General features: G+C 40.7%; 4 protein-coding genes across 5 annotated transcripts; all 4 read right to left on the reverse strand.

The window, feature by feature from the left end:
- Window positions 1-1,567: 1,567 nt before the first annotated feature.
- On the reverse strand, window positions 1,568-8,691 carry LOC119210602 (protocadherin alpha-C2-like). 2 transcript variants are annotated; one of them, XM_037460785.2, is made up of 3 exons: window positions 5,433-8,691; window positions 4,423-4,458; window positions 1,568-3,195 (listed from the first exon to the last, which is right to left on the reverse strand). In XM_037460785.2, the coding sequence occupies exons 1-2, from the start codon at window positions 7,842-7,844 to the stop codon at window positions 4,447-4,449; spliced, it is 2,424 nt and encodes an 807-aa protein (XP_037316682.2). In that variant the 5' UTR covers window positions 7,845-8,691; the 3' UTR covers window positions 1,568-3,195; window positions 4,423-4,446. The 2 variants fall into 2 exon arrangements, with proteins under 2 accessions (XP_037316682.2, XP_037316680.2); XM_037460783.2 differs by lacking the exon at window positions 4,423-4,458 and having other exon boundaries at window positions 5,433-8,689.
- Window positions 1,568-13,726, reverse strand: LOC119210605 (protocadherin alpha-C2-like). Its single transcript, XM_037460787.2, has 3 exons — window positions 11,178-13,726; window positions 4,423-4,458; window positions 1,568-3,195 (listed from the first exon to the last, which is right to left on the reverse strand). The coding sequence occupies exons 1-2, from the start codon at window positions 13,578-13,580 to the stop codon at window positions 4,447-4,449; spliced, it is 2,415 nt and encodes an 804-aa protein (XP_037316684.2). The 5' UTR covers window positions 13,581-13,726; the 3' UTR covers window positions 1,568-3,195; window positions 4,423-4,446.
- On the reverse strand, window positions 1,568-22,958 carry LOC119210603 (protocadherin alpha-C2-like). Its single transcript, XM_062558772.1, has 2 exons — window positions 20,055-22,958; window positions 1,568-3,195 (listed from the first exon to the last, which is right to left on the reverse strand). Exon 1 carries the CDS (start codon window positions 22,956-22,958, stop codon window positions 20,547-20,549), a length of 2,412 nt encoding a protein of 803 aa, XP_062414756.1. The 3' UTR covers window positions 1,568-3,195; window positions 20,055-20,546.
- Window positions 17,626-20,071, reverse strand: LOC134123261 (protocadherin alpha-C2-like). The gene has a single exon (XM_062560687.1). It carries the CDS (start codon window positions 20,069-20,071, stop codon window positions 17,657-17,659), a length of 2,415 nt encoding a protein of 804 aa, XP_062416671.1. The 3' UTR covers window positions 17,626-17,656.
- Window positions 22,959-23,290: the final 332 nt, after the last annotated feature.

Below are 23,290 nucleotides of genomic sequence, written 5' to 3' on the forward strand. Positions count from 1 at the left end.
TCCTGTTGCATTAGGACAAGCAGAAGGGTAATAAAAAAATAATGATGACGGAATAAGCTTGAACATTTCAAAGATTTTTTAGAATGCACAAGTCTTCTAATCTTCACTGGGTGCCTAAAATGGAATTTGATTAATGAAAAGACAATTATATAAACAAATTGTTTTACATAATACTTTCCACCAGTACACCAGCGGACTTGCTCTCAGATAAGGCCGAGAGTTTGTTTCTTGATGAACATGCAGGCCAAGCATGCCTATAATTTAATATGAATCATTCTGTTAATAATCATCAAAGTGTAGAATATGGAGAAAGTTATTGTGACTACTTCTATGATTAGAAGAAGAAGAATACTTCTATTAGTATTTGCTATTCATTTCAGGCATTACTGCCATGCTACTGCAATGCCATACTGCAACTAGGCTCTGGATAGTTTTGTTCTTCTCTGGGAGGTGTTGTCTCATCATCCTGTCATTTGAATTCAGTATTTTAGGATGCAGCCTTTCAACAATGCACATCAGTAAAACATACACCAGTATTTTATACTATTGGATAAATGTTACATTATTACCATTACTATTAGTATGTTATAGATTTTGTCTTTGCTCTTCATGCCAAACAATAATTATTGTGAAACACTGAAAGTTTAATTTGAAAGGTCAATACTTACATTGTTTGTAGAATAGTCCAAAGTTAAGAAAGATTGTTGTGGAAACACACTCTTGCAAACATGCATAAACACACACAATATTTCAAGGCATTGTTCAGATTCTGTTCCATATCAAGACTGTTTCACTAGTGGAGGGAAGTAATTAGATAAAAACAAAAAATACAACTATTTCATGGTATTTTCACAGGACATCATGGTCAGTTGAGACAAAACTATGTTTGAAAATAAATTGCCTAAACAGCATACTGTCGCAGGAAAAAATGTCTGCTGCAGGAGACTCCAGCCGTGATTAGTGATTATAATTTTCTCTGCTACCAAGGAGCATAGCCAGGAGGTCCTGTCACTCAAGAATTAAGAGACCAAAACATTATTTGCATTCTGCCAAAGTGTTGTGTTCAAGAAATGGCTCTTTCTGAAGTTTAAATAATATTCCCAATAGTTTGAAAGCTGCTATACATCACATTCTCTGATGATGGACCAACAAATTAAAACATTATCTGATCAAAGCTGATACAGACACATACCACAACTGGTCATTAAGTATAAAAATATATATTATATAAGGTGAATTCTTTGTCATTTTACATTTTTTTTATTTAAGACATGCTGACATGTCTGTTGTCAGAACACTATCTTGCAGTACAGCTGACCAGTTGATAGGATCTTTGAATCAGCAAACATTTAAATTCCCATTAACTGCATTGCATTGTATGTATGCATTCAATGAAAGACGGCATTGTGATTACGTAATGTAAGCCTTTGACTTGTTGTCCTCAGCAATGTGAATTCTATATTCATTGACGGATCACCATGCCTTTGGGAGCTGGAATTAAAAGTATTTTTAAAATAACTTTAAAGGATATTGGACGCAAAACTCAAGAGATTCACAAGTTCAACCATTGAGTTTAATGTATTATTTTATCTTTGTAGTTGTTTGATCATACAGAAGTAGAATACAATAAGCTCACATATTACACCGAACTATAGATTGCACCATAAAAGTACCACTGTAAAACAGCACTTCATGTATATATTTGACCGTAAAAGATTACTGTAAAAGACAACGTTATACAGGTAATGCAATGTGAGCTGTGCTAAAGAGTTTGACTCCATGATGTCTGATCATTCAACGTCTGATGGCCCAGGAGCTCCAATGTTTTTTGTTTCCAGCTTTGATATTGATAAATAAAGGCATATTTAGAGAAACTAATACATGCTACTCCTATAGTATACATTAGCCTTATTTGTATCCTTCTTTGTGTTGAATTTGCAGATACATACAGTAGTCATTGTTACAGATGAGCACAGCTTGCATTGGTTGAAAGCAGTATTCATTATTAAAGTTAAACACTAAGATGGTAATTGAGTTTCTATCTTGTCACACAATCTTAGAAGACATTGAAATGAAACAGCATTCAGAGTTTGGCTTTGTAAATGAAAAGGTAAAAGTACATGGTCATGTTTGTGATATATTTATCAGCAGTCATGAGTAGACATCAATCAGCTCGTTCTCAAACACTCGCAGCATGCACTTGTGATCATTTCAACCCTCTATTCTCTGATAATGTCCAAGTGAACGTAACGCTCACAGTATGTCAAATGATCCACGAAAAAGTAATACGCTGTTGCACTTCTTCATTGTGTTCTCACCATTGTTTCGAAAATGACTAAACAGAGAGGCCTACAGAACTACAGAAAATGGATTGCTCGACATAATAAAACATCTTAAGCTATCAAAGTACTTGATTATCCCATGCACAAACAAGTGAAAGGCAGATACATAGTGGCTGAAGGCCTCAATTTAGTCTGTTTGAATCACGTTCATGTTTAGCCCTAGCTTACATACAAAGCACTACGTCAAGTACAAATCACAAAACTACTAAAAGCTACCACAGCTATAAAATACAGATTTTTTGTTTCACACACAATTATATGTTGGTGCTCTTCTGACATTTAGTTTTTTGTGCTGTCACTTTAACTTGTTTATTATAGATTGATGCTGTTATGGGCCGAGCCAAAGCACAGAGGTTAATGTAATCAACAATGTCTTTCATTTATAAAGAGGAAATCGATCTCTTAAAGGCATTTCAACATGTCCGTGTCCAGTCTGGTAGTCCTTGTTGAGGCTTATTTAATTTGCTAATTCAAGTTGCAAATTCAAAACCTTTCCAGTATCTCCTCTTGATTTCTTTTTTTTTCAATGTACTTTTTTGGAGTGACGCTGAAGTCATGCAGTCTTGTCGTGCATATTGAACGGTGAAAATAGATTGTTGATTGGCTTTTTATGTGCTTAAAGAAAGATAAGGGAGAGGGCTTTGTCCTTAATTAGCCACCGCAGTCCATTTGGTGTTCTGGCATTACAACTACACATTGTGAGAAGCAAGGGTCAGGCGGAGCGGGGTGGACGTGGGGCCATTCGCGAGAAGGGGTCTCTTCTATCATCCGGGAAGCTTTCCTATCAGATCCAAACGAGGACACAGCTTCAGATCGGGCCTTATGTGGAACTGCTGCCGCTGCTGCTGGATGCCTGCCAATGAGACAAAACAATATTGAAAACAAACCACAGCACTGACAGCCATATGACTGGACAAAATTACACATCTCATGCAGCCAACGCCTGTCACACAGACGGGGGCTTCAGGCAGAGGACAGAGGGGGGTGGAGGGACAGGGCAGATCCTTGATCATGTAGTGGTGAGGTGGCAGGTCTATGAATACCATGCTCCAATGTTATGTGAAGGAGAGCGGTTGCTAGGTAACAGGGTGACTGGATTCCGTCTCTCCTGCACAAAGAATTAGGTCACAATTTGCACTACAGCAGACAGTCAATTGTCATTCTCTGAAGTATTTTACATTCAGTCCATTTACAGTAACTAACCCAGTGATACATCAACAACACCGTCCATATTTGGACATGATGGACTAGCTTAGTATTGGATGAACACTTTTTAATCATGCACAGGATCTTCGTAAAACAAACAGTGATGATTTAATAAACAACATATCCATATTTTCTCTTGGTGTGTGTGAACCAAGCATTAACAGCAGAAGGCAGATTAGAAAAAGGCAATGCCTTGAATTGGAAACATTTTATGACTGTGATCACTGACCTTAAGGCTTTGCAGTATGCTCATATTGTTTTGTGTTAAAATAATGAATACTAAGCCAATATGATACCGGTGTGTATGTGTGCTATAGGTGACCTTTATACGTGAAGCAAGGACAGGAATAGAGTTTCAAAATGTCATTAGAATGACAATTGTTGCGAAAATAATCAGTGTCATACTCATCGTGTTATCATTGAGATTTGTATAACCTAATGTTTTTTTCCCCTGTAGTCAATAAAATCATTAGGTTTAGGTTTATGGTAGGATCATAGTCATGAAAACAGAAACCCAAAAGTCATTCTTTTCTTTGGGTTGTTTAGTTTTCCATTTCATATTTTGTCGATTGAGGATTTCTGCAATCTATTTAAATCCCAAATATCAAAGAAGTATTTACTACTCTGATAGTTGAATTGCATACACAGATTTTAGACGACTTGAGTGATTGAGTGACTTGAGGAGATACCACAGCGTCATATTATTCATACTGACTCAACCTTTGTATTAAAACAAATTCTCTCCAAGAGATACTACAAAAGACAAAATCATATATTAGGAAAAGATCCACTGGGAACAAATCAAAAATCACTAAGTGCTGTAACATCATTCATAAAAGGGCATCCATGGTGGGGGAGTGAGACTCCTGCATACCTCCAACTGCAGTGCGGACTTTCCTCATTTAGGGTACTTAAGAGCGGGGAGAAAAAAAACAAGCAATTTAATGATCAGGTCATTGCAAGACATGAAAGGGTTATTTGTGTATGTATGATTGTGAGTGCCGAGGCACCATGAATTAAATGTTCATTTAGAAATACCACAGACTAATAAGCATGGCTGATGTGACCCTTGGTAACAGAAGCTGCAGCTTGTTACAATCCATTCTATGAAAGTGGGTAAAAACAGTTTTATATTATTCTTACAGCAGCATACTTACCATCTTAGATTGATAGATGGGTATGATGATAAATGTGTTTACATGTATACATGAAATGATAAAATGGCACTGGTCCAGGGGAGAAAAAAAGTTAGTTGAAACAGTGGGTTCAGCATTTTCATTTCAGATACATACCTGATTGTGTTTTCATTTGCAGTGACAAAAACAATGATAAACAGGCAACAACCCGAACATATACAATAATGTCTGAAACCACTTTTAAGGAAAAAAGATCTCTCCAAAACAACCAAAACAATTTAGAAATAAACGGCAGAAAGTCATTCTTTTCTTTGGGTTGTTTAGTTTTCCATTTCATATTTTGTCGATTGAGGATTTCTGCAATCTATTTAAATCCCAAATATCATATCTCATTTGTTTCCATTGAGTGGTTTTACTGTACATTGATTTTACCCTAATAGAGTGATTTGGTTGTTGTTTTGGAATCTTTGTTATATAGTCCATGAATTTATTGTTGAATTAAATTTTACATTGTTTAAGAACATGAAAAGTATTGTCTTTATCTTGGTGAATATTGCCTTTTGATATCACTTTTGACTTGCCTCAAATCCTATTTAGTGCAAAACCAAAATTGATATTACACTTCAGCTAGAAACTTGACCCTATTAAAATAGAATATAAGCATGTGAACTGCAGTAAAGTAAGTTTGCTTGATATTTTTTGCTCTGAATAAAATATGTTATGCGATAAGGAGAGCTGCCATATGTACCTGCAGAGTGGAAGCTGCTGAGTCACTAGTGTCTGTCAGTCCTGTGCCTCGTGGTATACTGGACACGATGTATCTGGAGCCCTTCGGCACAGGCTGTCTAACCACCATCTTTCCTTTCCTGGTCTCTGCTAGAAACATACTGTACCAGTACGCATCGTTGGAGACCAGAGTGGAGTCTGCGATGGTGGAGTTCCTCTCACTGAGCACACTGTTCCTGCACGGAGGAGCCGCTTTGCTGGGTTTGGGTTTCTGACACTTGAGCACAATGGTGACCAGTATGGTGATCAGCAGGAGAAACGACACCGAGCCCAGACCAATGACCAAGTACAGGTTCAGGTCTGAGAAGATGTCGTATTCCAGAGGCACCTCAGTCATGTCAGAGTAGGCCTTATTAACGGCGGTCTCCAATGTGGACAGCTTGATGGTGACTGTAGCAGAGAGGGCGGGCTCCCCGTTGTCCTTGGCAACAACAACCAGGCGCTGGTGACGCGGGTCTCTGTAACTGAACATCCTCATAGTCCGGATCTCCCCGTTGTATTGATCCAGACTGAACAAGGTGGCGTCGGTCACTTGCAGAAACTGGTAGGTAATCCGAGAGTTGTGCACCGAGTCGGTGTCTAAAGCTATCACCTTGGCAACCAGAGAGCCTTTGTCGGTGGATCTGGGGATCGTTTCCTCCACCACTGAGCCCTGCGCGCGCCACGGAGAGACAATGACCGGAGCGTTGTCGTTCTGGTCCACTATAATGATGTGGACCGTCACGTTGCTGCTGAGCGGAGGAGAGCCAGAGTCTCTGGCCTCGATGTGGAAAAGAAACTCATTCTCGATCTCATAGTCAAAGGTTTTTAGTGCGTAAAGATTACCGTTCTCTGGATTGATGGAGAACAGCATGGACATGGAGGTGTTGGCTATCTCCTTCTCCAGGATGAAATAGACTAGATACTGGTTTTCATGGAGGTCAGGGTCAAACGCAGTGAGGGAACTGAGCAAGGCTCCAGGTGCGTTATTCTCCATTACGCGTATTGTATAAAACGACTGAGGGAACTGTGGAACATTGTCATTAACATCCAGCAGTTCTAACGTCATAGTTTCATTGTCAGATAAAGGAGGAGAACCTCTGTCTGTCACAGTGAAAGTGATGTCATATTCTGGAACCTTCTCCCGGTCTAAAGGCTCTGACACTACTAACTCATAATAGTTATCAGAGGACTCCCTCAGTGTGAAAGGCATATTATCTGGAATATGAAGATCAACAACTCCATTATCACCTGAGTCTTTATCACTTACACTGACTACAGCGATCACTGTGTCTAATGCCATGTTTTCTTTTATTGGACTCTGAAAGGATTTAATAGATATTTCTGGATGGTTGTCATTCATATCTGTCACCTGAATTGACAGTTTACACTGTCCAGATAATGAGTTAGGCCCCATATCGCTGGCAATTATCTCCATTTCATAATGCTTGAAATCTTCATAATTTATCATCTCTTTCACCCTAATTTCACCATTCTCTGGATTCAAGTTAAACACCTGCTGAGTTCTCTCTGACGTATATAAACTATATGAATAAACAATGGCAGAATTTGAACTTTCATCTAAATCAGTGGCGTTAAGCTTCACTACTAGACTGCCGATGGGGGAGTTTTCCATCACATCTAGAATATATTCATCTTTGTCAAATGAAGGGGCGTTGTCGTTCACATCAAGCACGCGCACAAGAATGCTGGCTGTACCTGTGCGCGTGGGCACTCCACCGTCCACAGCAGTGAGAATTAGATTATGAATAGCCTGCTTCTCTCGATCTAAAGCCCTTATTAGTATTAAATCAGCAAACTTTGAGCCATCTCTTCCGGTCTGAATCTCGAGTGCAAAATGTTCACTCGCGCTCAGATAGTAATCTTTCACAGAATTAGTTCCAACATCTGGGTCCGCAGCGTTATTCAGTGAGAATCTCTCTCCAACGGGGCTCGATTCAGAAATATCCAAGTGCATCGTTCCTCTCCGAAAATGAGGAGCGTTGTCGTTAATATCGGTGATTTCCACCTCGATATTAAACATTCGTATCGGGTTTTCAATCGTAGCCTCTATTTTAAGGAAGCAGTATGTCGTTGTTTTTGACGGGCACAAAACTTCCCTGTCTATCCTTTCAGAGATTAACAGCTCGCCCGTGTCTTGGTTGATGTCAAGATATTTTTTTCTGCCCACGCCGTCGACGCGCATTTTTCTTCCCTTCAGCGTCTTTACGTCTAATCCCAAATCCGTTGCTAAATTAGCAACGATAGAGCCTTCCTCCATTTCTTCGGGAACAGAGTAATGGGTCACGGATGACGCCGTGTACATCGTGGCGGAGAGGAAGAGAAATGCGGAAACGTACCGTCTCCCGAATAAACGTCCGATAAGATGCGCCATCGTGTAGATTCCGTATTGAAATGCGATGAAACGCGCACCAAGCGACTCCTTCGTCTACGGAAAAACGGAACGAGGGTCTTTAAAGAAAAGGTTTCAGCGCGCGTGCACAGAAGTGACGTACATGACATACTTTGTTTGAGTGCTTCTACTCCAATAAACTGTCGTGAAAACGATGACCTCATCAATAAAAATGTTTTTGGGGAGGGCAAAATTGTTTTTTTTAACTAGGAAAGGGTGCGACGGTTTCGAGACGTAAGTAAACTGGAATTAAGGGGAGTAAAAGTTTGAATTTCTGGTTCCTAAATATATAGGTGGAAAGAGATCATTCGGGTTCTATCAATGATATTGTAGCGTGTCTTAAGTTCCTAAATGTATATGGTTCTGATTACTGTTACTGTTACTTAGGCCAGGGTTGGGGTACCGCCCCTTCCGGTGTAATGTTTGTAGATTTTGGGGAACACAGGAAGTGGGAATTGCGGGGAGTTGTGGGAAGTTGAGTTCTTACTGGTGGTAAAAAAAACAGGGTTTTTTGGATGGCGTGGCTGTGACCGACAACAGCGACAATAAACCTGAGTAATCATAAACTGGCTCTTTATTGGCGCAGAACGTTACAATATGTTTACATTCATTCATAAACGTTTTGTCTTCTTGCTTTCCTCACACGTATATACGCTGATATAAAGGCTATGTGATGATATTAGTTTTTTTGATTGCTAACAAGCATTGTTCAATACTGAAATCACACTTTCAAAACTCTTCACAGTCTGCATTAATAAGATTCATCTTGGCCAAACAGTTAATCAAACCTACAAACCTCACTCAGACCAACAAAACACTTCATACATGTCTCAAAATAAGCTTGTTCCACTGATCACTGGCAACAGATTCTCATTCAGAAAACATGCATGTCACACACACTGACCTAAAAAACATTAGCAATAGGTAGCATTACATCAATTATGAACTTTTATTGAAAGTTTGAATCAATTGTCGCATAAAAACAGTATTTCATTATAGAGTAACAGATTTTTAATTGAATGTACTAAAGCAAGTGTATGTAACAAATAATTTGTTTTACTGCACATCTGAAAGGTTTCAGCCTCTCTCAGGCAACCTTTGGACCCTAAAATACAACAATTGCTGTATTGTAATAGGTTTCAAAGTTTTAACTATGTATTGTAAAATGTATCATCTCACCTATTGTTTTGCCAGAAAAAAATTGCTATCGACGCAACTGTTGAGCGGTGCAGATTTAGCTGCAGCCTCAGACAGGCTTTTCTCACAGTGACACCATGTTTCACAATATTTATTTCATCAGATCTCAGCAAACTTGGTCTTCCTCTCCTTTGTCCTCCACACACTCTCCCTCACATCACTGCTCCTTCCCCACCGACCTGACTTCTGTCATCCATATTTCCAAAGAAAGTCCGTTCCAAGCCGTCACCTTTTACTGAAACATGTTGATGAGACTAAAGAAGGACACCTGGGTCGGCTTTGCGCTGAAATTGCAATTAGCTTGGATTGATAATACTTAGATTTTCTGCTAAGATTTTCTATATTTCAAAATAATTACTACAGAAATGTTTGAAATTTGTCATCTTTCTGATTTGAATGTGCTTTTATCAGTTTTGAAAGTGTTAGCATATGAAAAATATCCTGCAAATATACAGATTTTTGCATTTTCTAGTGTATGAATGACAAAAGTTTTTGTAGATTTTCAAAAATGTGGTGATTGAATGCATTTTGTCTGAAAGCAATGGAAAATTATTCAGTTAGGACTGTGTACACTTGTGTGTCGCTGAATGTGAGAAGAGTTTTGAAAAAGTGGTTTGAGTATTGAACAATGCTTGTTAGCAATTGAAAAAAACAAAATATTGTGAACATGGTCTCACTGTGAGAGGTATGAGGCTGCAGCCAAATCTGCACCGCTCAACACTTATGTCAATAGTACAAATTTTCCAGCAAAACGACAGGTGACATGATACATGTTACAGTACAGTAATTGTTCTGTTTTAGGATCCAACGGTCACCTCAGAGAGGAAGGAGACGCTGAAACTTTTCACATGTGCCAGAAAAATATATATTTCTGATTCATTCTCGCTACATCAGGATGCTTTAGTACATTCCATAAATTAAACGTGTTGTTCTATAATATTGTTTGTATGCGACAATTCATTCAAACTTTAAACAAAAGTTCATAATTGATGTAATGCTCCCTGTTGCTAGTGTTTTTTAGGTCAGTGTGTTGTGGGTCACATGCATGTTTACTAAATGAGAATCTGTTGCCAGTGATCGGTGGAAAGAGCTTATTTTGAGACATGTATGAAGTGTTTTGTTGGTCTGAGTGAGTTTTGTAGGTTTGATTAACTGTTTGGCCAAGATGAATCTTATTAATGCAGACTGTGAAGGGTTTTGAAAGTGTGATTTCAGTATTGAACAATGCTTGTTGACAATACAAAACAAACTGAAAACGAGTCAATGTGTCATCAGTAATATCTTTCCCTGACCTTGAGTTGTCATTTGATATAATGTTTGTATGGTGGGGTTTTTGAACGTACCTCTCAGGATGGGGCCTATTTGGTGATAGCCTTTAAAAAGCACTTGCTGCCAGGGCCTCGTGCCCTTTTGGTCGTGTTTCTAACTTAGAGGATAACAGCTGTTGATTTGCCTGGTTGAGTTTAGCTGTCTGTCTTTCCTGTTTCTCTATGATTGTGTTCACATACAGTGTCAAACTGACTGTGTTTGTTTCATTGTCTTAAACCCGTTTCAGTTTTGCTTTCTTAAGGCTTTGTAGAGCGCTAATGTTGGGAGGCTAGGCACCTTCTGTGAGGTACCTGTTGCATGCATGCATAGGGAAGCGCATGGACAGCACTATTTGGATTGCTGTGTTTCACCTGAGCTGATTTACACCCCTGGGCTCTCCCAAGTCTGCTTTCCTTGGACCCTATATTTGGTCTGGTTGGAGAACATTTTAGTCTATTGTGAAAGTGTCTTGAGTAAGGCCTTTTTAGATTAAAACATAACAAATCTCTCTTTTCTTCTCCAGGTAATTGACATGTGTATCCTGAAATAGCAACAAAAAATATGTGAAGACTATTAAAGTACAGATTATTAATTGAATTAATTGTTGGATTGTATTTAATACGACGACGGTTACTTTCTGAAACTTTGTTAATGTGCAACTTTTCATTCAATGTCAAGTATGTTGGCATAAGTGAACAGGCAAGTCAAATTCGTATATATAAACATATGACCGGAATATGACTGTAATGGTCCCATAGTGGACTTGTTGGACATAGTTGATCTGTGTGAAATGTATTCTGTTTGCCATACCTGCAGTGTGGAAGCTGCTGAGTCACTAGTGTCGGTCAGTCCTGTGCCTCGTGGTATACTGGACACGATGTATCTGGAGCCCTTCGGCACAGGCTGTCTAACCACCATCTTTCCTTTCCTGGTCTCTGCTAGAAACATACTGTACCAGTACGCATCGTTGGAGACCAGAGTGGAGTCTGCGATGGTGGAGTTCCTCTCACTGAGCACACTGTTCCTGCACGGAGGAGCCGCTTTGCTGGGTTTGGGTTTCTGACACTTGAGCACGATGGTGACCAGTATGGTGATCAGCAGGAGAAACGACACCGAGCCCAGACCGATGACCAAGTACAGGTTCAGGTCTGAGAAGATGTCGTATTCCAGAGGCACCTCAGTCATGTCAGAGTAGGCCTTATTAACGGCGGTCTCCAATGTGGACAGCTTGATGGTGACTGTAGCAGAGAGGGCGGGCTCCCCGTTGTCCTTGGCAACAACAACCAGGCGCTGGTGACGCGGGTCTCTGTAACTGAACATCCTCATAGTCCGGATCTCCCCGTTGTATTGATCCAGACTGAACAAGGTGGCGTCGGTCACTTGTAGAAACTGGTAGGTAATCCGAGAGTTGTGCACCGAGTCGGTGTCTAAAGCTATCACCTTGGCAACCAGAGAGCCTTTGTCGGTGGATCTGGGGATCGTTTCCTCCACCACTGAGCCCTGCGCGCGCCACGGAGAGACAATGACCGGAGCGTTGTCGTTCTGGTCCACTATAATGATGTGGACCGTCACGTTGCTGCTGAGCGGAGGAGAGCCAGAGTCTCTGGCTTCGATGTGGAAAAGAAACTCATTCTCGATCTCATAGTCAAAGGTTTTTAGTGCGTAAAGATTACCGTTCTCTGGATTGATGGAGAACAGCATGGACATGGAGGTGTTGGCTATCTCCTTCTCCAGGATGAAATAGACTAGATACTGGTTTTCATGGAGGTCAGGGTCAAACGCAGTGAGGGAACTGAGCAAGGCTCCAGGTGCGTTATTCTCCATTACGCGTATTGTATAAAACGACTGAGGGAACTGTGGAACATTGTCATTAACATCCAGCAGTTCTAACGTCATAGTTTCATTGTCAGATAAAGGAGGAGAACCTCTGTCTGTCACAGTGAAAGTGATGTCATATTCTGGAACCTTCTCACGGTCTAAAGGCTCTGACACTACTAACTCATAATAGTTATCAGAGGACTCCCTCAGTGTGAAAGGCATATTATCTGGAATATGAAGATCAACAACTCCATTATCACCTGAGTCTTTATCACTTACACTGACTACAGCGATCACTGTGTCTAATGCCATGTTTTCTTTTATTGGACTCTGAAAGGATTTAATAGATATTTCTGGATGGTTGTCATTCATATCTGTCACCTGAATTGACAGTTTACACTGTCCAGATAATGAGTTAGGCCCCATATCGCTGGCAATTATCTCCATTTCATAATGTTTGAAATCTTCATAATTTATCATCTCTTTCACTCTAATTTCACCATTCTCTGGATTCAAGTTAAACACCTGCTGAGTTCTCTCTGACGTATATAAACTATATGAATAAACAATGGCAGAATTTGATTTTTCATCTAAATCAGTGGCATTAAGCTTCACTACTAGACTGCCGATGGGGGAGTTTTCCATCACATCTAGAATATATTCATCTTTGTCAAATGAAGGGGCGTTGTCGTTCACATCAAGCACGCGCACAATAATGCTGGCTGTACCTGTGCGCGTGGGCACTCCACCGTCCACAGCAGTGAGAATTAGATTATGAATAGCCTGCTTCTCTCGATCTAAAGACTTTTTCAAAATTAAATCAGCAAACTTCGTCCCATCTCTTCCGGTCTGAATTTCAATGGAGAAATGTTCACTCGCGCTCAGATAGTAATCTTTCACAGAATTAGTTCCAACATCTGGGTCCGCAGCGTTATTCAGTGAGAATCGCTCTCCAACGGGGCTCGATTCAGAAATATCCAAGTGCATCGTTCCTCTCCGAAAATGAGGAGCGTTGTCGTTAATATCGGTGATTTCCACCTCGATATTAAACATTCGTATTGGATTTTCAATTGTAGCATCTATTTTCAGGAAACAAGATGTAGTTGTCTTCGAAGGGCACAACAACTCTCTGTCTATTTTTTCAAAGATAAACAGCTCTCCCGTTTCCTTGTTGATATCAAGATATTTCTTATTGCCTACAACGTCAACGCGCATTTTTCTTCTATTCAAAGTCTTGATGTCTAATCCTAAATCCGTTGCTAAATTAGCAACAATAGAGCTTTCCTCCATTTCTTCGGGGACAGAATAATGGCTGACGGTAGAGACCATGTATATCGTGGTAGACAGAAAGATAAATACTGAGACGTACCCTCTTCCGGAATATTGACGAGCCATTGTAAATAGTCCGTATCTAAAACTTAGAAATGTGACGTCCGGTGAAAAATAGACAAAAAGTCGTTTGATTCAACGGTGAACGTCGTCCAGGATGTTCAAGGAGAACGTTGCTTTTAGCCGACTTCAGCAGAGGATCGTGTGAAAAACGTCTTGCTGCGCAGTGTCCAATGAGACATTGGTAAAAAGGGGTCTTCATAATATATTCGTTTTTATTGAGAGCAGCGACATTGATGTTTTTAGTGTGTCTTTGCAGCTGGTGAATTATCGAAATGTATTTTTTTTTGCGAACAAGTGAAGTTATTTGTCAAACCTAATTTTGGATGAAAAAACAAAAAAATAACGTTTCGCGGTATTTTTTCTATAGAGTCAGCAGAAGGTTTTGAGGTTGTATTGCTCATTCCTTTTTTAACATTATTTAGTTTCGTAAAAGAGATACATAAACATTTTTTTTACAACGTAAGCTATTGATTAAATCAAATGCAAAGTTCTTGGCTCTGTTTTACACTTTTACGCAGAGGTGTTTGTGCGTAAAACTTTACAAATACTGTATTGCTCTCTGTTGTAACGGATTTACTGAGTTTTATATGTTTTAGTCTAACACCTGAACCGCAATATCAAAAAATATGTTAATATTTAGATCATATCAAGAATTAGGAAGACGCTATGTTTCTGTACTCAGCAGTAAAAAAATGAACATTTAAGTTTAAATGTTGGGATGTATATAAAACGTACTATTGTGAGGACCACATTAAAATGCTTTGTGATATGTAACGTTTTTCACGTTAAATAATGTCTGTTTGGATGAAACGGCGGTATGTTATGAATTTAATTAAGTTTCCTCCATACCTGCAGAGTGGAAGCTGCTGAGTCACTAGTGTCTGTTAGTCCTGTGCCTCGTGGTATACTGGACACGATGTATCTGGAGCCCTTTGGCGCCGGCTGTCTAACCACCATCTTTCCTTTCCTGGTCTCTGCTAGAAACATACTGTACCAGTACGCATCGTTGGAGACCAGAGTGGAGTCTGCGATGGTGGAGTTCCTCTCACTGAGCACACTGTTCCTGCACGGAGGAGCCGCTTTGCTGGGTTTGGGTTTCTGACACTTGAGCACGATGGTGACCAGTATGGTGATCAGCAGGAGAAACGACACCGAGCCCAGACCGATGACCAAGTACAGGTTCAGGTCTGAGAAGATGTCGTATTCCAGAGGCACCTCAGTCATGTCAGAGTAGGCCTTATTAACGGCGGTCTCCAATGTGGACAGCTTGATGGTGACTGTAGCAGAGAGGGCGGGCTCCCCGTTGTCCTTGGCAACAACAACCAAGCGCTGGTGACGCGGGTCTCTGTAACTGAACATCCTCATAGTCCGGATCTCCCCGTTGTACTGATCCAGACTGAACAAGGTGGCGTCGGTCACTTGTAGAAACTGGTAGGTAATCCGAGAGTTGTGCACCGAGTCGGTGTCTAAAGCTATCACCTTGGCAACCAGAGAGCCTTTGTCGGTGGATCTGGGGATCGTTTCCTCCACCACTGAGCCCTGCGCGCGCCACGGAGAGACAATGACCGGAGCGTTGTCGTTCTGGTCCACTATAATGATGTGGACCGTCACGTTGCTGCTGAGCGGAGGAGAGCCAGAGTCTCTGGCCTCGATGTGGAAAAGAAACTCATTCTCGATCTCATAGTCAAAGGTTTTTAGTGCGTAAAGATTACCGTTCTCTGGATTGATGGAGAACAGCATGGACATGGAGGTGTTGGCTATCTCCTTCTCCAGGATGAAATAGACTAGATACTGGTTTTCATGGAGGTCAGGGTCAAACGCAGTGAGGGAACTGAGCAAGGCTCCAGGTGCGTTATTCTCCATTACGCGTATTGTATAAAACGACTGAGGGAACTGTGGAACATTGTCATTAACATCCAGCAGTTCTAACGTCATAGTTTCATTGTCAGATAAAGGAGGAGAACCTCTGTCTGTCACAGTGAAAGTGATGTCATATTCTGGAACCTTCTCCCGGTCTAAAGGCTCTGACACTACTAACTCATAATAGTTATCAGAGGACTCCCTCAGTGTGAAAGGCATATTATCTGGAATATGAAGATCAACAACTCCATTATCACCTGAGTCTTTATCACTTACACTGACTACAGCGATCACTGTGTCTAATGCTATGTTTTCTTTTATTGGACTCTGAAAGGATTTAATAGATATTTCTGGATGGTTGTCATTCATATCTGTCACCTGAATTGACAGTTTACACTGTCCAGATAATGAGTTAGGCCCCATATCGCTGGCAATTATCTCCATTTCATAATGTTTGAAATCTTCATAATTTATCATCTCTTTCACTCTAATTTCACCATTCTCTGGATTCAAGTTAAACACCTGCTGAGTTCTCTCTGACGTATATAAACTATATGAATAAACAATGGCAGAATTTGATTTTTCATCTAAATCAGTGGCATTAAGCTTCACTACTAGACTGCCGATGGGGGAGTTTTCCATCACATCTAGAATATATTCATCTTTGTCAAATGAAGGGGCGTTGTCGTTCACATCAAGCACGCGCACAATAATGCTGGCTGTACCTGTGCGCGTGGGCACTCCACCGTCCACAGCAGTGAGAATTAGATTATGAATAGCCTGCTTCTCTCGATCTAAAGACTTTTTCAAAATTAAATCAGCAAACTTCGTCCCATCTCTTCCGGTCTGAATTTCAATGGAGAAATGTTCACTCGCGCTCAGATAGTAATCTTTCACAGAATTAGTTCCAACATCTGGGTCCGCAGCGTTATTCAGTGAGAATCGCTCTCCAACGGGGCTCGATTCAGAAATATCCAAGTGCATCGTTCCTCTCCGAAAATGAGGAGCGTTGTCGTTAATATCGGTGATTTCCACCTCGATATTAAACATTCGTATTGGATTTTCAATTGTAGCATCTATTTTCAGGAAACAAGATGTAGCTGTCTTCAAGGAACACAACAACTCTCTGTCTATTTTTTCAAAGATAAACAGCTCTCCCGTTTCCTTGTTGATTTCAAGATATTTCTTATTGCCTAAAACGTCAACGCGCATTTTTCTTCTATTCAGAGTCTTGATGTCTAATCCTAAATCCGTTGCTAAATTAGCAACAATAGAGCCTTCCTCCATTTCTTCGGGGACAGAATAATGGCTGACGGTAGAGACCATGTATATCGTGGTAGACAGAAAGATAAATACTGAGACGTACCGTCTTCCGGAATATTGACGAGCCATTGTAAATATTCCGTATCTAAAACCTAGAAATGTGACGTCCGGTGAAAAATAGACAAAAAGTCGTTTGATTCAACGGTGAACGTCGTCCAGGATGTTCAAGGAGAACGTTGCTTTTAGCCGACTTCAGCAGAGGATCGTGTGAAAAACGTCTTGCTGCGCAGTGTCCAATGAGACATTGGTAAAAAGGGGTCTTCATAATATATTCGTTTTTATTGAGAGCAGCGACATTGATGTTTTTAGTGTGTCTTTGCAGCTGGTGAATTATCGAAATGTATTTTTTTTGCGAACAAGTGAAGTTATTTGTCAAACCTAATTATGGATGAAAAAAAAACAAAAAACGTTTCGCGGTATTTTTTCCTTAGAGTCAGCAGAAGGTTTTGAGGTTGTATTGCTCATTCCCTTTTTTAACATTATTTAGTTTCGTAAAATAGATACATAAACATTATTTTCATTACACTGTAATCTATTAATTCAATCACATTCAAAGCTCATGGCTCAGTTTTACACTTTTACGCAGAGGTGTTTGTGCGTAAAACCTTACAAATACTGTATTGCTCTCTGTTGTAACGGATTTACTGAGTTTTATATGTTTTAGTCTAACACCTGAACCGCAATATCAAAAAATATGTTAATATTTAGATCATATCAAGAATTAGGAAGACGCTATGTTTCTGTACTCAACAGTAAAAAAATGAACATTTAAGTTTAAATGTTGGGATGTATATAAAACGTACTATTGTGAGGGCCACATTAAAATGCTTTGTGATATGTAACGTTTTTCACGTTAATTTATGTCTGTTTGGATGAAACGGCAGTATGTTATGAATTTAATTAAGTTTCCTCCATACCTGCAGAGTGGAAGCTGCTGAGTCACTAGTGTCTGTCAGTCCTGTGCCTCGTGGTATACTGGACACGATGTATCTGGAGCCCTTTGGCGCAGGCTGTCTAACCACCATCTTTCCTTTCCTGGTCTCTGCTAGAAACATACTGTACCAGTACGCATCGTTGGAGACCAGAGTGGAGTCTGCGATGGTGGAGTTCCTCTCACTGAGCACACTGTTCCTGCACGGAGGAGCCGCTTTGCTGGGTTTGGGTTTCTGACACTTAAGCACGATGGTGACCAGTATGGTGATCAGCAGGAGAAACGACACCGAGCCCAGACCGATGACCAAGTACAGGTTCAGGTCTGAGAAGATGTCGTATTCCAGAGGCACCTCAGTCATGTCAGAGTAGGCCTTATTAACGGCGGTCTCCAATGTGGACAGCTTGATGGTGACTGTAGCAGAGAGGGCGGGCTCCCCGTTGTCCTTGGCAACAACAACCAGGCGCTGGTGACGCGGGTCTCTGTAACTGAACATCCTCATAGTCCGGATCTCCCCGTTGTATTGATCCAGACTGAACAAGGTGGCGTCGGTCACTTGTAGAAACTGGTAGGTAATCCGAGAGTTGTGCACCGAGTCGGTGTCTAAAGCTATCACCTTGGCAACCAGAGAGCCTTTGTCGGTGGATCTGGGGATCGTTTCCTCCACCACTGAGCCCTGCGCGCGCCACGGAGAGACAATGACCGGAGCGTTGTCGTTCTGGTCCACTATAATGATGTGGACCGTCACGTTGCTGCTGAGCGGAGGAGAGCCAGAGTCTCTGGCCTCGATGTGGAAAAGAAACTCATTCTCGATCTCATAGTCAAAGGTTTTTAGTGCGTAAAGATTCCCGTTCTCTGGATTGATGGAGAACAGCATGGACATGGAGGTGTTGGCGATCTCCTTCTCCAGGATGAAATAGACTAGATACTGGTTTTCATGGAGGTCAGGGTCAAACGCAGTGAGGGAACTGAGCAAGGCTCCAGGTGCGTTATTCTCCATTACGCGTATTGTATAAAACGACTGAGGGAACTGTGGAACATTGTCATTAACATCCAGCAGTTCTAACGTCATAGTTTCATTGTCAGATAAAGGAGGAGAACCTCTGTCTGTCACAGTGAAAGTGATGTCATATTCTGGAACCTTCTCACGGTCTAAAGGCTCTGACACTACTAACTCATAATAGTTATCAGAGGACTCCCTCAGTGTGAAAGGCATATTATCTGGAATATGAAGATCAACAACTCCATTATCACCTGAGTCTTTATCACTTACACTGACTACAGCGATCACTGTGTCTAATGCTATGTTTTCATTTACCGGACTATGAAATGATTTAATTGATATTTCTGGATGGTTATCATTCATGTCTTCAACCAGAATTTGTATACTACATTGTCCCGATAATGCAGTAGCTCCTTTATCAGTGGCTATAACTTCCATATCATAAATCCTGAAATCCTCATAATTTAGCATTCCTTTAATAGTAATTTCCCCAGTAGAAGGATTCAGTTTAAATGTGTCTTGGGTTTTCTCAGATGTATATAAACTATATGAGTAGGTTACATCTGAATTTGATCCCTCATCTAAATCTGTTGCATTGAGATCAATAACAAGGCTTCCAATGGGAGAGTTTTCTATTGTTCTTATATTATATTTAGCTTGATCAAAAGTAGGAGCGTTGTCATTTGTGTCCAAAACACGCACAATAACACTTGCAGTCCCAGAACGAGCGGGTGTTCCTCCATCTACAGCTGTGAGTATCAAATTATGAACTGATTGCTGCTCTCGATCTAAAGTCTTTGTTAAGATTAATTCAGCAAACTTTGAGCCATCTCTACCAGTCTGAACTTCAATTGAAAAAAGTTCACTTTCACTGAGATGGTAGGTTTTTACGGAATTTATTCCGACATCAGGATCAACTGCATTACTGAGAGAGAATCTCTCTCCTTTTGACGTCGCCTCAGATATATCTAAATGAATGATGTCCCTCCGAAACTGCGGGGCGTTGTCGTTCATATCCAATATTTCTACTTCGATGTTAAAAATTCGTACAGGGTTTTCCAGTATAATCTCCAATTTGAGATAGCACGACGCTAAAGATTTGGTTGTGCAAACATTTTCTCTGTCAATTTTTTCAACAATGTACAGTTCACCAGTCTCTTTGTTCACATCCAGATATTTCTTATTCGCTATAATGTCCAGACGAATCTTCCTCTGGTTCTGTGTTTTAACATCCATACTCAGATCGGTAGCAAGGTTCGCTATAACGGATCCTTCTTTCATCTCCTCGGGTATTGAATAATGAGTCACTAACGTCGAGATATTTCGAGAGAAAGAAAGACAAATAAAGAGCAGCACGTACCCTTTACAAGACGGCATTGTTGAAAAAGACTCCGTTAAGAGCGGGATTGCTGCACCTCAAAGGCAAAGAAAAACGTTTCCAGGAATATTTAATATCGCTGCAAAGTCCTTTATCCGAAGCATATTCTCACAATTTGGATCCAAAGAATATATCAACACTTCCTAGAGATTCTGCACCACGGATTTCTTCATTGGTTTAACGATCTGTCCTCATGAAAACGATTCACTGACGCAGAGTTTATGGGCTGCTGGTTTTTTACCGACCGAACAGCACCACCGTTTGGATTAAAAATAATCATTTTGTTTTATACGATATATTTTTTAATTGCTGGCATCATAGTTAATTTAAATGGTTTTTTTGCTGATCAGAAAAATCAATTATTCACACTAATTATGAGACACTTAACTAAGCGTTTTGAAGTCAAATACAGTGACATTTTCAGAAAAAATGTCCCAATATATTCATGAATCAAGAATATTAAAACACGTGTGTTTAAATTAGACTCACCTGCAGAGTGGAAGCTGCTGAGTCACTAGTGTCTGTCAGTCCTGTGCCTCGTGGTATACTGGACACGATGTATCTGGAGCCCTTCGGCACAGGCTGTCTAACCACCATCTTTCCTTTCCTGGTCTCTGCTAGAAACATACTGTACCAGTACGCATCGTTGGAGACCAGAGTGGAGTCTGCGATGGTGGAGTTCCTCTCACTGAGCACACTGTTCCTGCACGGAGGAGCCGCTTTGCTGGGTTTGGGTTTCTGACACTTGAGCACGATGGTGACCAGTATGGTGATCAGCAGGAGAAACGACACCGAGCCCAGACCGATGACCAAGTACAGGTTCAGGTCTGAGAAGATGTCGTATTCCAGAGGCACCTCAGTCATGTCAGAGTAGGCCTTATTAACGGCGGTCTCCAATGTGGACAGCTTGATGGTGACTGTAGCAGAGAGGGCGGGCTCCCCGTTGTCCTTGGCAACAACAACCAGGCGCTGGTGACGCGGGTCTCTGTAACTGAACATCCTCATAGTCCGGATCTCCCCGTTGTATTGATCCAGACTGAACAAGGTGGCGTCGGTCACTTGTAGAAACTGGTAGGTAATCCGAGAGTTGTGCACCGAGTCGGTGTCTAAAGCTATCACCTTGGCAACCAGAGAGCCTTTGTCGGTGGATCTGGGGATCGTTTCCTCCACCACTGAGCCCTGCGCGCGCCACGGAGAGACAATGACCGGAGCGTTGTCGTTCTGGTCCACTATAATGATGTGGACCGTCACGTTGCTGCTGAGCGGAGGAGAGCCAGAGTCTCTGGCCTCGATGTGGAAAAGAAACTCATTCTCGATCTCATAGTCAAAGGTTTTTAGTGCGTAAAGATTACCGTTCTCTGGATTGATGGAGAACAGCATGGACATGGAGGTGTTGGCTATCTCCTTCTCCAGGATGAAATAGACTAGATACTGGTTTTCATGGAGGTCAGGGTCAAACGCAGTGAGGGAACTGAGCAAGGCTCCAGGTGCGTTATTCTCCATTACGCGTATTGTATAAAACGACTGAGGGAACTGTGGAACATTGTCATTAACATCCAGCAGTTCTAACGTCATAGTTTCATTGTCAGATAAAGGAGGAGAACCTCTGTCTGTCACAGTGAAAGTGATGTCATATTCTGGAACCTTCTCACGGTCTAAAGGCTCTGACACTACTAACTCATAATAGTTATCAGAGGACTCCCTCAGTGTGAAAGGCATATTATCTGGAATATGAAGATCAACAACTCCATTATCACCTGAGTCTTTATCACTTACACTGACTACAGCGATCACTGTGTCTAATGCTATGTTTTCATTTACCGGACTATGAAATGATTTAATTGATATTTCTGGATGGTTATCATTCATGTCTTCAACCAGAATTTGTATACTACATTGTCCCGATAATGCAGTTGCTCCTTTATCAGTTGCTATAACTTCCATATCATAAATCCTGAAGTCCTCATAATTTAGCATTCCTTTAATAGTAATTTCCCCAGTGGAAGGATTCAGTTTAAATGTGTCTTGGGTTTTCTCGGATGTATATAAACTATATGAGTAGGTTACATCTGAATTTGATCCCTCATCTAAATCTGTTGCATTTAGATCAATAACGAGGCTTCCGATGGGAGAGTTTTCCATTATATGTATTTTATAATTAACTTTGTTAAAAGTAGGAGCGTTGTCATTTGTGTCCAAAACACGCACAATAACACTTGCAGTCCCAGAACGAGCGGGTGTTCCTCCATCTACAGCTGTGAGTATCAAATTATGAACTGATTGCTGCTCTCGATCTAAGGCCGTTTTCAATATTAATTCGGTAAATTTGGACCCTTCTCTGCCAGTCTGGACTTCGATTGAAAAATGTTCACTTTCACTTAAATGATATGATTTTACTGAATTGATTCCGACATCAGGATCAACTGCATTACTGAGAGAGAACCTCTCTCCTTTGGACGTGGCTTCAGATATATCTAAATGAATGATGTCCCTCCGAAACTGCGGGGCGTTGTCATTCATATCTAAAATTTCTACTTCTATGTTAAAAATTCGTACAGGGTTTTCTAGTGTTATTTCCAGTCTGAGATAACAAGATGCTGATGACTTTGTATTACAGATATTTTCTCTGTCAATCTTCTCAACAATATATAGTTCACCGGTCTCTTTGTTCACATCCAGATATTTCTTGTTCGTAATGATGTCAAGACGCATCTTCCTCTGGTTCAGTGTTTTAATATCCAGACTGAGATCCGTGGCAAGATTTGCTACAACTGATCCTTCTTTCATCTCCTCTGGTATTGAATAATGAGTCACTGAAGTGGATGTATTACGAATTAAAGAAATAAACGTAACGAGCACGAGCACGTACCTTTTACAAGCCTTCATTGTTACAACGGACTCCACTGTTTTTTAGCGGGTTTACTGCACCTCAAAGGAAATAGCGAACATTTCTAGTAATATTGTATTTTCCTTCGACAGCCTTCATCCCAAACATTTTCTCAAATTTTAATCCGGAGAATAGCGCAGGCTGGTTTCAGATTGGAGATTCAGCACCACAGGATACAGGATCTGTCCTCTTACACCGATTCTTTTTAATGGCGTTCATGGGCTGCTGGTGTGTATTAGTAACAAGACAGCGCCACCTTTTAGGTATTTGGAGAATTTTATTTTATCTCAGGATAGTAGGATGTACCTAAAAATCCTTTATTGATATCATT

The sequence above is a fragment of the Pungitius pungitius genome, chromosome 2, assembly GCF_949316345.1.
Source record: "Pungitius pungitius chromosome 2, fPunPun2.1, whole genome shotgun sequence".
Lineage (NCBI taxonomy): Eukaryota > Metazoa > Chordata > Actinopteri > Perciformes > Gasterosteidae > Pungitius > Pungitius pungitius.